This window comes from Monodon monoceros, unplaced genomic scaffold (genome assembly GCF_005190385.1).
Source record: "Monodon monoceros isolate NGI ecotype Baffin Bay Population unplaced genomic scaffold, NGI_Narwhal_1 Super_Scaffold_11, whole genome shotgun sequence".
NCBI classification, from domain to species: domain Eukaryota; kingdom Metazoa; phylum Chordata; class Mammalia; order Artiodactyla; family Monodontidae; genus Monodon; species Monodon monoceros.
The window spans coordinates 105,891,678-105,911,236 of NW_021703767.1; the positions used below are offsets into that span (position 1 = coordinate 105,891,678).

At 37.2% G+C, this 19,559-nt stretch overlaps 1 protein-coding gene and 1 non-coding gene across 3 annotated transcripts in view; one reads left to right on the forward strand and one right to left on the reverse strand.

Moving 5' to 3' along the window:
* The window catches only part of RSRC1 (arginine and serine rich coiled-coil 1), a 452,043-nt gene that overhangs the window by 425,890 nt on the left and 6,594 nt on the right, over positions 1–19,559 (reverse strand). For both annotated transcript variants that reach the window (XM_029214049.1, XM_029214050.1), the window contains exons 2-3: positions 16,285–16,480; positions 15,862–15,987 (exon numbers count right to left, since the gene is read on the reverse strand). In XM_029214049.1, the coding sequence (XP_029069882.1) occupies positions 15,862–15,987; positions 16,285–16,478 (320 nt within the window). In that variant the 5' untranslated portion in view covers positions 16,479–16,480. The remainder of the gene's footprint in view (positions 1–15,861; positions 15,988–16,284; positions 16,481–19,559) is intronic.
* LOC114891397 lies at positions 7,001–7,107 on the forward strand. The gene has a single exon (XR_003792504.1). It is a non-coding gene; the product is annotated as a U6 spliceosomal RNA (small nuclear RNA).

Here is a 19,559-nt window from a genome sequence, read left to right on the forward strand (position 1 = left end):
ATTTGTGCACCCAACATAGGAGCACCTCAATACATAAGGCAAATACTAACAGCCATAAAAGGGGAAATTGACAGTAACACATTCATAGTAGGGGACTTTAACACCCCACTTTCACCAATGGACAGATCATCCAAAAATGAAAATAAATAAGGAAACACAAGCTTTAAATGATACATTAAACAAGATGGATTTAATTGATATTTATAGGACATTCCATCCAAAAACAACAGAATACACATTTTTCTCTAGTGCTCATGGAACATTCTCCAGGATAGATCATATCTTCGGTCACAAATCAAGCCTTGGTAAATTTAAGAAAATTGATATTGTATCAAGTATCTTTTCCGACCACAGTGCTATGAGACTAGATATCAATTACAGGAAAAGATCTGTAAAAAATACAAACACATGGTGGCTAAAATATACACTACTTAATAACGAAGTGATCACTGAAGAAAGCAAACAGGAAATTTAAAAATACCTAGAAACAAATGACAATGGAGACACGACGACCCAAAATCTATGGGATGCAGCAAAAGCAGTTCTAAGAGGGAAATTTAGAGCAATACAATCCTACCTTAAGAAACAGGAAGCATCTCGAATAAACAACCTAACCTTGCACCTAAAGCAATTAGAATAAGAAGAACAAAAAAAACCCAAATTTAGCAGAAGGTATGAAATCATAAAAATCAGATCAGAAATGAATGAAAAAGAAATGAAGGAAACGATAGCAAAGAACAATAAAACTAAAAGCTGGTTCTTTGAGAAGATAAACAAAATTGATAAACCATTAGCCAGACTTCTCAAGAAAAAAACGGAGAAGACTCAAATCAATAGAATTAGAAATGAAAAAGGTGAAGTAACAACTGACACTGCAGAAATAAAAAAGATCATGAGAGATTACTACAAGCAACTCTATGCCAATAAAATGGACAATCTGGAAGAAATGGACAAATTCTTAGAAATGCACAACCTGCCAAGACTGAATCAGGAAGAAACAGAAAATATGAACAGACCAATCACAAGCACTGAAATTGAAACTCTGATTAAAAATCTTCCAACAAACAAAAGCCCAGGACCAGATGGCTTCACAGGCGAATTCTATCAAACATTTAGAGAAGAGCTAACACCAATCCTTCTCAAACTCTTCCAAATATAGCAGAGGGAGGAACACTCCCAAACTCATTCTACGAGGCCACCATCACCCTGATACCAAAACCAGACAAGGATGTCACAAAGAAAGAAAACTACAGGCCAATATCACTGATGAACATAGATGCAGAAATCCTCAACAAAATACTAGCAAACAGAGTCCAACAGCACATTAAAAAGATCATACACCATGATCAAGTGGGGTTTATTCCAGGAATGCAAGAATTCTTCAATATATGCAAATCAATCAATGTGATAAACCATATTAACAAACTGAAGGAGAAAAACCATATGATCATCGCAATAGATGCAGAGAAGGCTTTCGACAAAATTCAACACCCATTTATGATAAAAACCCTGCAGCAAGTAGGCATAGAGGGAACTTTCCTCAACATAATAAAGGCCATATATGACAAACCAACAGCCAACATCATCCTCAATGGTGAAAAATTGAAAGCATTTCCACTAGGATCAGGAACAAGACAAGGTTGCCCACTCTCACCACTCTTATTCAACATAGTTTTGGAAGTTTTAGCCACAGCAATCAGAGAAGAAAAGGAAATAAAAGGAATCCAAATCGGAAAAGAAGTAAAGCTGTCACTGATGGCAGATGACATGTTACTATACATAGAGAATCCTAAAGATGCTACCAGAAAACTGCTAGAGCTAATCAATGAATTTGTTAAACTAGCAGGATACGAAATTAATGCACAGAAATCTCTGGCATTCCTTTACACTAATGATGAAAAATCTGAAAATGAAATCAAGAAAACACTCTCATTTACCATTGCAACACAAAGAATAAAATATCTAGGAATAAACCTACCTAAGGAGACAAAAGACTTGTATGCAGAAAATTATAAGACACTGATGAAAGAAATGAAAGATGATACAAATAGATGGAGAGATATACCATGTTCTTGGATTGAAAGAACCAACATTGTGAAAATGACTCTACTACCCAAAGCAATCTACAGATTCAATGCAATCCCTATCAAAGTACCACTGGTATTTTTCGCAGAACTAAAACAAAAAATTTCACAATTTGTATGGAGACACAAAAGACCCCGAATAGCCAAAGCAATCTTGAGAACGAAAAACGGAGCTGGAGGAATCTGGCTCCCTGACTTCAGACTATACTACAAAGCTACAGTAAACAAGACAGTATGGTACTGGCACAAAAACAGAAAGATAGATCAATGGAACAGGATAGAAAGCCCAGAGATAAACCCACACACATATGGTCACCTTACCTTTCATAAAGGAGTCAGGAATGTACAGTGGAGAAAGGACAGCCTCTTCAATAAATGACGCTGGGAAAACTGGACAGGTACATGGAAAAGTATGAAATTAGATCACTCCCTAATACCATACACAAAACTAATCTCAAAATGGATTAAAGACCTAAATGTAAGGCCAGACACTATCAAACTCTTAGAGGAAAACATAGGCATGACACTCTGTGACATAAATCACAGCAAGATCCTTTGACCCACGTCCTAGAGAAATGGAAATAAAAACAAAAAGAAACAAATGGGACCTAATGAAACTTAAAAGCTTTTGCACAGCAAAGAAAACCATAAACAAGACCAAAAGACAACCTCCAGAATGGGAGAAAATATTTGCAAATGAAGAAACTGACAAAGGATTAATCTCCAAAATTTATAAGCAGCTCAAAGAGCTTAATACCAAAAAAACAAACAACCCAATGCAAAAATGGGCAGAAGACCTAAATAGACATTTCTCCAAAGATATACAGACTGCCAACAAACACATGAAAGAATGCGCAACATCACTCATCATTAGAGAAATGCAAATCAAAACTACAATGAGATATCATCTCACACCAGCCAGAATGGCCATCATCAAAAAATCTAGAAACAATAAATGCTGGAGAGGGTGTGGAGAAAAGGGAACCCTCTTGCACTGTTGGTGGGAATGTGAATTGATACAGCCACTGTGGAGAACAGTATGGAAGTTCCTTAAAAAACTACAAATAGAACTACCATATGACCCAGCAATCCCACTACTGGGCATATACCCTGAGAAAACCATAATTCAAAAAGAGTCATGTACCAAAATGTTCATTGCAGCTCTATTTACATTAGCCCGCAGATGGAAACAACCTAAATGTCCATTGACAGATGAATGGATAAAGAAGATGTGGCACATATATACAATGGAATATTACTCAGCCATAAAAAGAAACAAAACTGAGCTATTTGTAATGAGGTAGACAGACCTAGAGCCTGTCATACAGAGTGAAGTGAGTCAGAAAGAGAGAGACAAATACCGTATGCTAACACATATATATGGAATTTAAGGGAAAAAAATGTCATGAAGAACCTAGGGGTAAGACAGGAATAAAGACACAGACCTACTAGAGAATGGACTTGAGGATATGGGGAGGGGGAAGGGTAAGCTGTGACAAAGCGAGAGAGAGGCATGGACATATATACACTACCAAACGTAATGTAGATAGCTAGTGGGAAGCAGCTGCATAGCACAGGGAGATCAGCTCAGTGCTTTGTGACCGCCTGGAGGGGTGGGATAGGGAGGGTGGGAGGGAGGGAGATGCAGGAGGGAAGAGATATGGGAACATATGTATATATATAACTGATTCATTTTGTTGTAAAGCAGAAACTAACACACCATTGTAAAGCAATTATACTCCAATAAAGATGTTTAAAAAAAAATTATAAGGGAACTTTCTGGCGTAATGGTTAATATATTTTGGAAGGTATATACATGCATCAAAACACAGCAAGTGTATGCTTAGAATTCGTGCATTTCAATGTAAATAAATTTTGCCTCAACGAAAAATGTCAAAGTTTTGTTTTCAAAAGGAAAAATTTAGGGGCTTCCCTGGTGGCACAGTGGTTAAGAATCCACCTGCCAATGCAGGAGACACAAGTTTGATCCCTGGTGTGGGAAGATCCCACATGCTGCGGAGCAACTAAGCCCGTGTACCACAACTACTGAGCCTGCGCTCTAGAGCCTGCAAGCCACAACTACTGAAGCCTGTGCACCTAGAGCCTGTGCTCTGCAACAAAAGAAGCCACCGCAATGAGAAGTCCACGCACTGCAACAATGAGTAGCCCTGCTCGCCGCAACTACAGAAAAGCCTGCACGCGGCAACCAGACCCAACACAGCCAAAAATAAATAAATAAATATTTTTTAAAAGGAAAAATTTATAAAGGAATACTGAACTGTACTTACTCATAAATATGCGGAAGTATTTAAGGGGAAAGGCTACTGATGCCTGAAACGAAATGCATCAAAAAATTAGGATAAATTAATGGATAGTGAGAGAAATAGATAAATGGATAGATATGTGACAAAGTAAATAAAATGGTAATGGTAATATCTAGGTGGTGGATATATGGGTCTTCACTGTAAAACTCAATTTTGCTGTATGCTTGAAATTTCTCATAAAAGTATGTTGAGAAAGACTACGGGATATATTTAAAGCAGTGATTAAAAGAACATCCATACACTTAAACACTCTTATCAATAGAAATGAAATACAAATATAAATAAATTAGCAGCTCAAAAGACTTGAAAAATAACAAAGTAAACCAAAGAAAGCACAAAGCAGAAAAGAAGGATAAAAGCTGAAATTAATAAGGTAGAAAATGGAGAAAAAGATCTAAATAATAAGTCAAAATGATTTCTTTTAAATTAACAAAATAGATAATCAACCATCCAACTTAATAAGGAAAGGAGAAAGCATAGATAAACAACATAATAAATGACAAGGGGAAAATAAGCATTGAAACAGAAGAAAAAAAGTTTCAATCATAAGAAACTACTTTGCAGACTTCTAGGCAAATAAATTTCAAAATATAGATTAAATAGGTAATATACTAGAAAAATAGTTTACCAAAATTAAACCTATGAGAAATATAAAGTTTAAATTGAACAATTTCTGTTGAAGAAACAAAGTTATCAATACACCATTCAACAAAAAAAAGCACCAGACCCAGATGGTTTCACAAATCTACCAAATCTCTGAATACCAGACAATCCCAATGCTCCACAAATAGTTCCAGAGCATTAAAAACGAAGGAAAACTTACCAAATCTTTGTATGAAGCAAGAATAATGATAAGAGAATAACTGATAAACACGATGTAAAAAAAAAAACCAACATCACGTATGACTATAAAAGTACTAAACTTAAAAATTAGTGAACAGGGCTTCCCTGGTGGCGCAGTGGTTGCGAGTCCACCTGCCGATGCAGGGGACACGGGTTCGTGCCCCGGTCCGGGAGGATCCCACATGCTGTGGAGCAGCTGGGCCCGTGAGCCACGGCCGCTGGGCCTGCGCGTCGTGAGCCTGTGCTCCGCAGCGGGAGAGGCCACAACAGTGAGAGGCCCGCGTACCACACAAAAAAAAAACAACTAGTGAACAGAATCCCACATCAAGAAAATACTACACCAAGACCAATTGAGATTTATTTCAGAAAAGCAATATTAGTTCCTTAATAGATCTAAGGGAAAAAAACAAAACAAAACTTGATTCTATCCACAGATGATGAAAAAGCTTTCAACAAAATTCAATATCCATTCCTGGAAAAAAACAAAGTGATAGATCCTCTCTTAACATGACAAAATATATATAGTTTAGCCCCAGAGCCAGTATATTTCTTCATAAGGAAACACTAGGAGCTTTTACACTAAAATTAGGAAAAAGACAAGGATGTACACCTCCACTGGCATTCAGTATTTTATTGGAAGTAAAAGCCAATGCAATTAGACGAGAGAAAGCAAACAGAAGGATAAAAATTGGAAAAGAAGTAAAACTATTTCTATTTGCAGACAACATGATAGTGTATCTGATAAACCCTAGAGAATCAATGCTAAAACTAACTCAAGCAATAACAGAATTGAGTAAGGCATCAGGGTACAAAATTAACATAATCCATACTTCCAAAAATAATATACATATTCAATGCAATCTCTATCAAAATTCCAATGGCATTTTCACAGAATTAGAACAAACAATCCTAAAATTTGTATGGACCACAAAAGACACCAAATAGCCAAAACAATCTTGAGAAAAAAGAAAAAGCTGGAGGAATCATGCTTCCTGATTTCAATCTATATTACAAAGCATTCAAAACAATATGGTTTCGGCATAGAAACAGACACATAGATCAATGGAACAGATTAGAGAGCTCAGAAATAAACCCATGTGCATATTATCAATTAATTTACATCAAAGAAGTCAAGACTATACAATGAGGAAATACTCTCTTCAGTAAATGGTGTTGAGAAAGCTGGATAGTCATGTGTAAAAGAATGAAACTGGGCCACTGTCTTACACCATACACAAAAATGAACTCAAAATGGATTTACAACTTAAACATAAGACCTGAAACCACAAAACTCCTAGAATAAAACATAAGGGAAAATATCCTTGACATAAGTCTTGGTAATGATTTTTGGGAATAGACAACAAAAGCAAAAATCAACAAATACGGCTACATTAAATGAAAAGGTTTCTGCACAGCAAAGGAAACTATCAATAAAATGAAAAGGCAATGTACTGAATGGGAAAAGATATGTGTAAATCACATATCTAATAACAAGTTAGTATCCAAAATATAGATGACTCTTGAAGAACTCAGGGGTTGGGGTATCAACTCCTCCCTCCGCGCCACAGTCAAAAATCCTCATATAACTTTCAACCCTCCACATCCCCAGATCCACATCCATGGATTCAACCAAACTCAATAGTATAGTACCGCAGTACATATGTATTGGAAAAAACTGACGTATAAGTGGACCGTTGCAGTTCAAACCAGTGTCGTTCAAGGGTCAACTGTATATAAGAAACTCATACAGTGCTTGCTTCGGCAGCACATATACTAAAACTGGAATGATACAGAGAGGACTAGCATGGCCTCTGCACAAGGATGGCATGCAAATTCGTGAAGTGTTCCATATTTTCACAGTACTACAAAGCTACAATAATCAAAGCAGTATGGTATTGGTACAAAAACAGGCATACAGATCAATGGAACAGAATAGAGAGCCCAGAAATAAACCCACACACCTACAGTCAATTAATCTTCTACAACAGAGGCAAGAATATAAAATGGGAAAAAGACAGTCTCTTCAGCAAGTAGTGCTGGGAAAACTGGACAGCTGCATGTAAATCAATGAAGTTAGAACACACCCTTACACCATACACAAAAAAAAAACAAACTCAAAATGGCTTAAAGACTTAAACACAAGACATGATACCATAAAACTCCTAGAAAAGAGCACAGGCAAAACGCTCTCGGACATAAATCATACCAATGTTTTCTTAGGGCAGTCTCCTAAGGTAATAGAAATAAACAAATGGAACCTAATCAAACTTACAAGTTTTTGCACAGCAAAGGAGACCATTAAAGAAAAAAAGAAAAGAAAAGAAAAGACAGCCTACTGAATGGGAGAAAATATCTGCAAATGATGCGACAGACAAGAGCTTAATCTCCAAAGTATACAAGCAGCTCATACAACAACAAAACAAACAACCCAATCAAAAAATGGGCAGAAGACCTTAATAGACATTTCTCCAAAGAAGACATACAGATGGCCAGTAGGCACATGAAAAGATGCTCAACATCACTCATTATTAGAGAAATGCAAATCAAAACTACAGTGAGGTACCACCTCACACCAGTCAGAATGGCCATCATTAAAAAGTCTACAAATAACAAATATTGAAGAGGATGTGGAGAAAAGCTAACCCTCCTACTCTGCTGGTGGAAATGTAAACCACTATGGAAGCCACTATGGAAAACAGTGTGGAGGTTCCTCAGAAAACTAAAAATAAATTACCATATGAGTCAGCAATCCAACTCCTAGAAACATACCCACACAAAACTACAATTCAAAAAGACACATGCGCACCTATGTTCATAGCAGCACTGTTCACAACAGCCAAGACATGGAAACTACCTAAATGTCCATCGACAGATGAATGGATAAAGAAGATGTGGTACATATATACAATGGAATACTACTCAGCCATAAAAAAGAATGAGATAATGCCATTTGCAGCAACATGGATGCAACCAGAGATTATCATACTAAGTAAAGTAAGTCAGAAAGAGAAAGACAAATACTGTATGATATCATGTATATGTGGAATCTAGACTATGGCACAAATGAACCTATCTACAAAACAGACGCAGACTCATAGAGAACAGACTTGTGATTGCCAAAGGGGAGGGGGGGAGGGAGAGGAATGGATTGGGAGTTTGGGGTTGGTAGATGCAAACTATTACATTTAGAATGGATAAACAACAAGGTCCTAATGTATAGCACAGGAAACTATACTCAATATCCTGTGATAAACCATAATGGAAAAGAATATTTAAAAAAAGCATGTCTTTTTTTAACTGAGTATAACTGAGTCACTCTGCTGTACAGCAGAGATTGGCACAGCATTGTAAATCAACTATACTTCAATTTTTAAAAAAAGGGGGGGGAAGAAAAAAAATTCATATAACTCAATAGCAAAAAACAAACAATCCAATTAAAAAAGGGACAGAGATCTGGACAAAGAGTTTTCAAAAGAAGACATACAATACAATCCCTATCAAAATACACATGACATTTTTCACACAACTAGAACAAATAATTCTAAAATTTGTATGGAAACACAAAAGACCCCAAAAAGCCAAAATAATTTTGAGAAAGAAGAACAAAGATGAAGGTATTACGCTCCCTGCTTTCAAACTGTACTACAAAGCAAAAGTAACCAAAACAGTATGGTACTAGCACAAAAACAGACACATAGCTCAATGGAACAGAATACACAGCCCAGAAATGAACCCAAACTTAACATGGGTAATTAATCTACAACAAAGAAGGTAAGAATATACAATAGGGAAAAGACAAACTCTTCAATAAATGGTGCTAGGAAAACTGGACAATTACATGCAAAAGAATCAAACTGGACTACTTTTTCACACCATACACAAACATACACTCAAAATAGATTAAAGACTTAAATTTAAGATTTGAAACCATAAAACTTTTAGAAGAAAACGGCAGTATGCTCTTTGATATTGGTCTTAGCAATATTTTTTGGACACGTCTCCTTAAGCGAGGGAAACAAAAGCAAAAATAAACAAATGGGACTATATCAAACCAAAAAGCTTTTGCACAGTGAAGGAAACTATCGAAAAAACCAAAAGCCAACCTACTGAATGGCAGAAGATATTTGCAAATGATATATCTGATAATGGGTTAATATCCAAAATACACAATGAACTCAACATCAAAAAAACAAACAACCGATTATAAAACGAGCTGAGGACCTGAACAGACATTTTTCCAAAGAAAACATACAGATGACCAACAGACACATGACAAGATGTTCAACATCACTAATCATGAGGAAAATGCAAATTAGAACAACAATGAGATATCACCTCACACCTGTCAGAATGGCTATTATCAAAAAGACAACATATAACAAGTGTTGGCAAAGATGTAGAGAAAAGGGAACCTCTGTGCACTGCTGGTGGGAATGTAAATTGATACAGGCAGTATGGGAAACGGTATGGAGGTTCCTCAAAAAAATTAAAAATAGAACTACCATACAATCCAGCAATTCCACTTTTGGGTATTTTTCCAAGAAAACAAAAACACTAATTTGAAAAGATATACGCACCCCTTTGTTCACTGCAGCATTATTTACAATAGCCAACATGGAAGCAACCTAAGTGTCCATGGATAAATGAATGAATAAAGATGTCATACATATGGACTATTCCTCAGCCATAAAAAAGAATGAAATCTTGCCATTTGTGACAACCTGGACCTAAAGGGTATTATGCTAAGTGAAATAAGTCAGACCGAAAAAGACAAATTCCATACGATTTCACTTATATGTGAAATCTAAAAAACAAAACAAATGAACAGACATAACGAAACAGATTCACATACAATCAACCCTCTGATGGTTGCTAGGGGGAGGGGGTTGTGGGGGATGAGTGAAATAGGTGAGGGAGATTAAGAGGAACAAACTTCCAGTTACAAAGTAAGTCAACGGGGGCTTCCCTGGTGGCGCAGTGGTTGAGAGTCTGCCTGCCGATGCAGGGGACACGGGTTCGTGCCCCGGTCCGGGAATATCCCACATGCCACGGAGTGGCTAGGCCCGTGAGCCATGGCCGCTGAGCCTGCACGTCCAGAGCCTGTGCTCCGCAACGGGAGAGGCCACAACAGTGAGAGGCCCACGTACCACAAAAAATAAAAACAAATAAGTCAAGGGACTATAACAGTACAGCATAAGAAATATAATCAGTAATATTGTGATAACTTTGTACGGTAACAGACCTAGACTTACTGTGGTGATCATTTTGTATAAAATGTATAAAATGATATAACATATAAAAATATCACTATGTTTTACACTTGAAACTAATATAATATTGTAAGTCAATTATACTTCAGTTAAAATAAAACTAATCATAATTAGTAAAAAATAAATAAATTTCAATTAAAAATAAAATCAAATAAAAAATAAAAATGACATTCCATCAGTAAGGCTATGAGGAAACAGAACTCTCTTACATTACTGAGAGGAATTCAGCAATTTCCAACAAAATTACAAACATATTTACCTTTTGATTCAGCAATCCCACTTCTAGGAATTTCCCCTGAAGATACACCTCCAACAATACAAAAATAATCAAGCACCAGGTTATTCATGACAGCTTTTTAGTAACTGTAAAATTTTGGCACTGTCTTTAAGATCCATACCTAGGAAACTGGCTAAACAAATCATGATACATTCACACAATGAAGTACAATAAGAAGCTATAAAAAATGAGTAAGAGTATTATTAATTGATACAGTGATTTCCAAGATATATTAGTAAATAGAAAAAGCAAAGTGCAAAGAGTATCTATAGTATGCCATAGATATAACCACTACTTTGTTTAAAAAGAAACGGAGGAAAGCTAAAACACAAACTAATAGGATTAGTTCTAGGAGGTGGTTAGGAACAGGATAGAAGGTATAAAGGGACATGATACCTCTCCATGCACACCTTTTACAGTGCTGTCTTTTGGAACCATGTTAATGTTTCACATACTAAAATAAAGGCAGGGGGACCAAAAAGTAAATACAATTTAAAAACTCAGGGGATAAAAAAACTTAAAATGAAATATAAACAGAAACAAATGAAACTAACCTTCAAAGAAACTAACCATAATAAAGTGGAGAGGGGAACCAAATACCCCAGAGTAAAGATAAAAAGAACCATAAAAAATAGCTGACTCTATAAGTTTGTTTTTCAAAGTGGTACATATCAGCAATTTTGTAACTACTTTCTGTGTATCCTAGAATTGAGGAAATAAGTAAATATACTGTGAATAATAGTAGGTTTCTTACTGTTGTAAAAGGAAGTGACAGGATACATGTCACAACTTGAGTACTTCAAGAAGAATATAGAAACTATACTAAAAAGCATAATCATCAAATTACTCTATAACTTATCCACAGAACTTGCAGCAACTTCACACATTTGATTTCCCTCCTTCTGCCATCCCTCAAAACATGCTTCATCTTGTTTTTTAGACATGTAACAACAAAGTTTTGTGAAAGTATCTGACTTTGCATGACTGAAATCACTCTTTTCTATTAAAAAGCACAGAGATCATTAACAATGTACCTGTAAATTTAGAATGACACAGTACTTTTTCTTTGAAAAACTCACTACAGTTAACCCTTGAACAACATGGGTTTGAACTGTGAGGGTCCATTTATACGTGGATTTTTTTTCAATAAATACTGCAGTACTGAACTTATGGTTACCAGGGAAAAGGTGGGGGGAAGGGATAGTTAGGAAGTTTGGGATTGACATGTACACACTGCTATATTTAAAATGGATAACCAACAAGGACCTACTGTATAGCACAGGAAACTCTGCTCGATATTATATAACAACCTAAATGGGAAAAGAATTTGAGAAAGAATAGATACATGTATACGTATAACTGAATCACTTTGCTGTACACCTGAAACTAACACAACGTTGTCCATCAACTATACTCCAAGGGCTTCCCTGGTGGAGCACTGGTTAAGAATCCACCTGCTGGGCTTCCCTGGTGGCGCAGTAGTTGAGAATCTGCCTGCCAATGCAGACGACACAGGTTCAAGCCCTGGTTTGGGAAGATCCCACATGCCGCGGAGCAACTACGCCCATGAGCCACAATTACTGAGCCTGCGCGTCTGGAGCCTGTGTTCCACAACAAGAGAGGCTGCGATAGTGAGAAGCCCACGCACCGCGATGAAGAGTGGCCCCCGTTTGCCACAACTAGAGAAAGCCCTCGCACAGAAACGAAGACCCAACACAGCCATAAATAAATAAATAAAATTTTAAAGAAAAGAATCCACCTGCCAATGCAGGGGACACGGGTTCGAGCCCTGGTCCGGGAATATCCCACAGGCCACGGAGCAACTAAGCCCGTGCGCTACAACTACTGAGCCTGCACTCTACAGCCCGTGAGCCACAACTACTGAGCCCACGTGACACAACTACTGAAGCCCGCACACCTAGAGCCCATGCTCTGCAACAAAAGCCACCACAATGAGAAGCTCACGCACAGCAACGAAGAGTATCCCCCGCTCGCCACAACTAGAGAAAGCCTGCTCTCAACAATGAAGACCCAATGCAGCCAAAAATAAAATTAAAAAACAAAAAAATAAAATAAATAAAAGTATACTCCAATGTAAAATAAAAACTAAAAAATAGGGACGTCCCAGGTGGTGCAGTGTTAAGAATCCGCCTGCCAATGCAGGGGACATTGGTTCAAGCACTGGTCCGGGAAGACCCCACATGCCATGGAGCAAATAAGCCCATGCGCCACAACTATTGAGCCTGCGCTCTAGAGCGTGCAAGCGACAACTACTGAGCATGCGAGCCACAACTACTGAAGCCCATGCGCCTAGAGCCCATGCTCTGCAACAAGAGAAGCCACAGCAAAAAGAAACCCACGAACTGCATGAAGAGTAGCCTCCGCTCTCCGCAACTAGAGAAAGACCATGCACAATAACAAAGACCCAACACAGTCAAAAATAAATAAATAAATAAAAACTTTAAAGAAAATACTACAATACTACACGATCCACAGTTGGTTGGATATGTAGATGCGGAACCGTGGATACGGAAGGCCAACCATGGGACCTGAGAATCCTCAGATTTTGATACCTGCAGCAGGTCCTGGAATCAATCCCCTGCACATATTAAGGAACTAATGTACTTACAGCTTCTTTATTTAAATTAAAGTCTTAATTAACTAAACTGTTCAAAGAATGAGTTGTTCAATTTTCTTCTTAAACCAAGTTTAACCTAGAAACTCATTTAGTTTAAACATCTTGAAGAATAAATTCCTAAAATACATTACCAAAATAATGTTGTGTATAAAACATGGATAAAGTATTTTCTCAAAATTTAGGACTTTGCAGTGTCTCCAGATTATTTAGTTATTGCAGTTAAATGCAGAAGTGTCGATGCAAGAGGCTGAGAAGTTGCTGTTTTGAATAAACCTCTGAACTTCCTTTCTCATATACAAAATGAAGGTATTACCCTGCATGACAGCCTGACAATTACAAAACTCAAAACATTTAGTAAAATGCATGTGTGCTGGATAATTTGTTGCTGACTAGATGTCCACTGCGATTCCTTTTAAAGTCTTCCTTGCACTGCAAAAGAGAAGAAATTAACGTCTCCAGATTCCCCTCTGGAGGAAGTAATAGGTAGATACTTGGGTAGAGAAGCAGCTTCCTGGTAAGTAGTTTCCTGAGAACCACACACTTTGGTGCTACAAACCCAGAGTTCTTAAGATTTACAGTGACTTCCAAGCAAAGAAGCAGCTTCCATGCTTAGGCTAAAATAATCAGTAACAGCTTCCCTAATTCCCTGAGCCCCTCCAAAGGTTACATAAGCCTTTAATTCCCCATCTTAAAACCTTGATGCTTGGAATTGAGTGACTTGTATTTTCCTAATCAAAATGTCATTGACTGATAAAGTGTGTATGAAAATACTCTACAAAATGTAAAAGACCATACAAAAGCATGGATTATTATTTCTATTCTCACTGACAGGAAATTTTCAACTGAAGTTGTTTTCTGGTAATCAGCTTCTACAAGCAAGGCATTATGTTAGGTACCAAGAGATTGCCCTGCAAGAGTTTACAGTATATGAGAAGAACAAAAACATAATATTCACAATGTAACTGTTACAAATCAGAAATCAAATGTGATGGTGGGTCAGAGAAAGGATGGATTAAATTTGACTTGGGAGTGAAAAGGTAAAAATCAAAAAAGGATTTAAGGAAGAAGAAAATTAGAGATTAAATAGAACTGAACACTAAAGGGTAGGAAAACTTCTCAAAGTAGACATAATATAAGAAACTGGAAGAAAGAGCATGCTCAAAGAAACAAAGCTAGCAACTCAGAGACATAGATGGAGAACAAAAGGCATGTAACACAAAATGGCTTGTGTGTATGTTGTGTGTGTACAAAGGAGAAGAGGCTGAGGCCAAATAATACAAGGCCAGAAAAGTTAAACATTTGGACTTACTGCTATTATCCAACTTCAGATTCAGAGAGATTTATAGAATTTTATGCCCAGATAATAAAATCAGGCTGCTAATATACCCCCACAACTAGAGCCTAATAGAATGAAAAACTAAACAGAAAAAAGAAACTGATCTTCCTAAAATGCTGTTTTTATCCTAGCACTCTTCTTCTCAAAAACCTTCAATAACTTCTGAATACTTGCTTCTATCAAGTCCCTCCATACCATGGTCTCCATCCGATTCAACCATATTTTCTAGCATTATCCAAAACATACAACTCTCTCCAGATAGGCTATGCTCTGTATTATTCGACCTTGAGCACAGCCAGAAAATGCAGGTGGAGTGACATCACGTCTGCTCAGGCTCCTATAACAAAATACCATAGACTGGGCAGCTTAAACAACAGAAACATATTTCTCACAGAGGTTGTAAAGTCAAAGATCAATATGCCAGCTGACTGGTTCCTGATAAGAGCTCTCTTCCTGGTTTATAGATGGCAACTTTTTCAATGTGTCCTCACATGGCCTTTCCTCTGAGTGTGTGCTCAAAGAGAGAGAAAGATCTCTCTCTCTCTTCTTATAAGGCCACTAGCCTTATTGGATTAGGACCTCACCCTTTTGACCTTATTTAACTTTAATTAGCTCCATAAAGACACTATCTCCAAATACAATTTCACTGGGGCTTGGGACTTCAACATATGAATTTAGGGGGGACACAAACATTCACTCCATAACACACTGGGTTATTTCTGAGGCTAGACCTTAAGAGATTTTGCAACTTCTGTTCTTCTTGAAATACTTCCTCTATCATGTGAAAAAGCCCAGCCATTCCTACTGGAGGATGAGAAGCCACAGGGAAACTAAGGAACCCCCCCAGCCAACAGCCAATAGCCAGCACCAAATGCCAGATACTGTATGATACCACATTGGACCATCCAGTTTCAGTCAAGCTATCAGATAACTAGAACCACATAAGCGACCCCAGATGAGACTAGCAGAAGAACTGCTAGCTAAGCTCAGTCAAAACTGTAAATTATGAAAAACAAAATGATTATTGCTTTAAGTCACTAAATTTGGGGATAGTGTGTTACAAAGCAATAAATATCTGATATGGCATACCTTCTTGTTCTGCTTTTTGACCTAGACCTCTGAACTCTATAGGATTTCCCTCGACCCCTTGAACGACTTCGACTTCGTTTTCTTCTAGAGCCATAAGAAGAGCTACTGCTCGATCGATGCCTGCGTCTGAAATAAAATATAATCAAATATTACTTGCCTCCCAAATATTATCAGATACTAATATGGTATGAGAACTATACCAGTTTGTATCTTCCCGTCTACAAAGAATACACAAAGGATGAAGACTCATGCGCTGGGCCTGGGGGAAAACAAAACAAAACAAAACCCTTTGGGGATTGAGACTCATAAATATATAACTACAAAAAGAAAAGGGTTTTACCCAGAAAAATTAAAAGCACAGAAACATACGAACTCTAAAGAATGTTACTCTCACTACTACGTAAGTAAAATTATGAAAATCACCTTCTATCATAAGAATGTGAGCGAGGCTGAAGATCTCTGGACCAAGATCTTGACTTTGACCTTGATTTCCTTCCACCTTTCTTTCGGCTATATGTTCTACTATCTGAAGAACTACTTGAAGAAGACCGTCTACGGTGCTTCTTTTTTCTCTTGCTTCTGCTTTCTTCTTCAGTATCAGATGACCGGCGTCCCATTTCTACAGGTTTAAATTCAAAGAAAATTATTTCTAACATAATGGCACAATGGATGAAATTCAATACAGTAATTTTTTTAACTATGTAAAAATTTAAGGGCATCCCTAGTGGCGCAGTGGTTGAGAGTCCGCCTGCCGATACAGGGGACACGGGTTCATGCCCCGGTCCGGGAAGATCCCACATGCCACGGAACGGCTGGGCCTGTGAGCCATGGCCACTGAGCCTGCACGTCCGGAGCCTGTGTTCCGCAACGGGAGAGGCCACAACAGTGAGAGGACCACGTACCGCAAAAAAAAAAAAATTTTAAATGTCTTACTTAAAGTAAAATTTTAAATGTACAAGTCTTCTTAACAAGACAAGAGAAACAGCTCTAGTACAGTCTTTTAGCTCTATCATTTAACTGTTTTTACAATTTATGAACAATGTAAACTTGTCCTAAATTTTTTCAAATGTCTCACAGAAAGAGTCAGCCCTGAGGACAGTTCATTATAACAATTTCCTCATAATTTAAGTTGCATTTATTGTTAATTATATGATATTTGGTTTAGGGATCAACTACCTATATTCTCATATTTCCTTAAAGATAAAAGATATTTTACTATCTTTTAGAGTTACATTTTTCTAACTGAAAATTCTAAAATTTTAAATGGATAAGACCTCACTGGAGGACTTCGCTGGTGGCATAGTGGTTAAGACTCCACGCTACCAATTCAGGGGGCCCACGTTCAATCCGTGGTCCAGGAACTAGATCCCACATGCATGCTGCAACTAAGAATTAGAATGCCACAACTAAGAATCAGCATGCCACAACTAAGGAGCCAGCGAGCCACAACTAAGGAGCCCGTGAGCCGCAACTAAGGAGTTCTCCTGCCACAACAAAGGAGCCTGCCTCCCACAACTAAGACCGGCGCAACAAAATAAATAAATATATTTTTTTAAAAAAAGACCTCATTAACCATCAACAATGTACAAATTGGGACTTCCCTGGTGGTGCAGTGGTTAAGAATCTGCCTGCCAATGCAGGGGACACGGGTTTGAGCCCTGGTCTGGAAAGATCCCTCATGCGACAGAGCAACTAAGCCCGTGCACCAAAACTACTAAGCCTGCACTCTAGAGCCTGTGAGCCACAACTACTGAGCCCACATGCCACAACTACTGAAGTCTGCGCACCTAGAGCCCATGCTCCACAACAGAAGCCACCGCAATGAGAAGCCTGCGCACCGCAACAAAGAGTAGCCCTCACTTGCTGCAACGATAGAAAGCCCACGCACAGCAACGAAGACCCAACGCAGCCAAAGGTAAATAAATAAAAGTTAAATAAATTTTTTAAAAAACCAAACTGGGGCTTCCCTGATGGCGCAGTGGTTTAGAGTCTGCCTGCCAATGCAGGGGACACGGGTTCGGGCCCTGGTCTGGGAGGATCCCACATGCCGTGGAGCAACTGGGCCCGTGAGCCACAATTACTGAGCCTGCGCGTCTGGAGCCTGTGCTCTGCAACAAGAGAGGCCGCGATAGTGAGAGGCCCGCGCAACACGATGAAGGGTGGCCCCCGCCTGCCGCAACTAGAGAAAGCCCTCGCACAGAAACGAAGTCCCAACACAGCCATAAATAAATAAATAATTTTTTTTAGAAAAAAAAAACTGAATCAATACACCCTCACCACGTCACTTGTAAAATTTGAGGGAGGAAATGTTAAATAATGTACCAAAGTTGATGCAGTATTGTTAACTAAAGTACCAAAAATGAAGTCAACTCTTTACACTACTAATATCTATATAAAGTGGTGATATAATCCTTCCAGAAAGCAATTAAGCAATTTAAATAAAGAGTCATAAAAATGTTGCTACTTTTCTGACAAAGCAATCCTATTTCTAGGAATATATCTGGAAAGTTTTTCTTAAAAGATATATTCATGAAGATATTCATTATAGCATTATTTAAAACTGCATGTACAGAGACTAAATTTAAGAAACTATGTATAAATAAGTAAGAGCAAAAATGAAGACAACTGATATTTAAGTGAGGAAACTGGGTAAATTTTCTCTTTTTTAATTATATTCTATATGGCTATGGTATATTTGTATATTTAGTATACAAAAGAAAAAAATTACAGAAATAGAATATAAGGTTTTTATATTTAGGCAGTAACTTAGCTCATAAGAAGCTTACTTGTCTTACTTTTAAGTTAGATTCTCATACGCAATTTTATTTTTTTACTAAAATAAGTATTAGCTACCTTTCAATGTCACATAAAAGCAAGATTCATCTTATATAATAGGATAAATAGTTCATGGATCAGATAAACAAAAATCTCACACTTTCCTTTAATATTTACTCAAATTAAGTTAAATATCATTACTCTAAAGAAAGCAATACATTACATTACAACTTTGCTTTCAGAACCAGGTGAGCCATCCCTTCGCTAACTCTAATGCAATACAAGTTGAAAAATCACTATTATAACTCAATTCAAGACTTAAAGCTATTTACCTGGAGCCAGAATTAGACTTTAAATATAGTTCTGAACCTCAAAGTTGTTCACATTTCTAACATTTCACAGTTCAACAAAACAATGGGAAAACTTGGTTTTGAAATATTCAGTAAATCACTAGCATATCTAAGCCAGTTTCCTCATTGAAAACAAAACTGTACTGCATATAAGATCACCATGATCCTTTCCAGCTTTCAAAATACTATGATTAGGAAATCCTACAAATACATATAGTATATATGTACATATATACATATATATATTTAAATGTGTGTATATAATATCCATTTACATATTTATATCCATATATCTATTATATACCATATGTAACCACATATCTCTGTGTGTCTGTATTTTCATTAAGAAATTTGTACATAATTGAGTAATAGTGATCATCTAACTGTTCTCATTTCCTGTCTCTTTCTTCCTTTCTTGGTTTCACCTTTAAACAGTTAAGAATTTTCTTTACCCACAAATAACCATATAAATTAAGATGAGTTTTTATTTATTATCTGGTTTAACAAATACTAAAATTAGAGTAAAAGATAAAAAAGCATAAATGCACAAGGATAAAGAGACCAGAGGAGAAA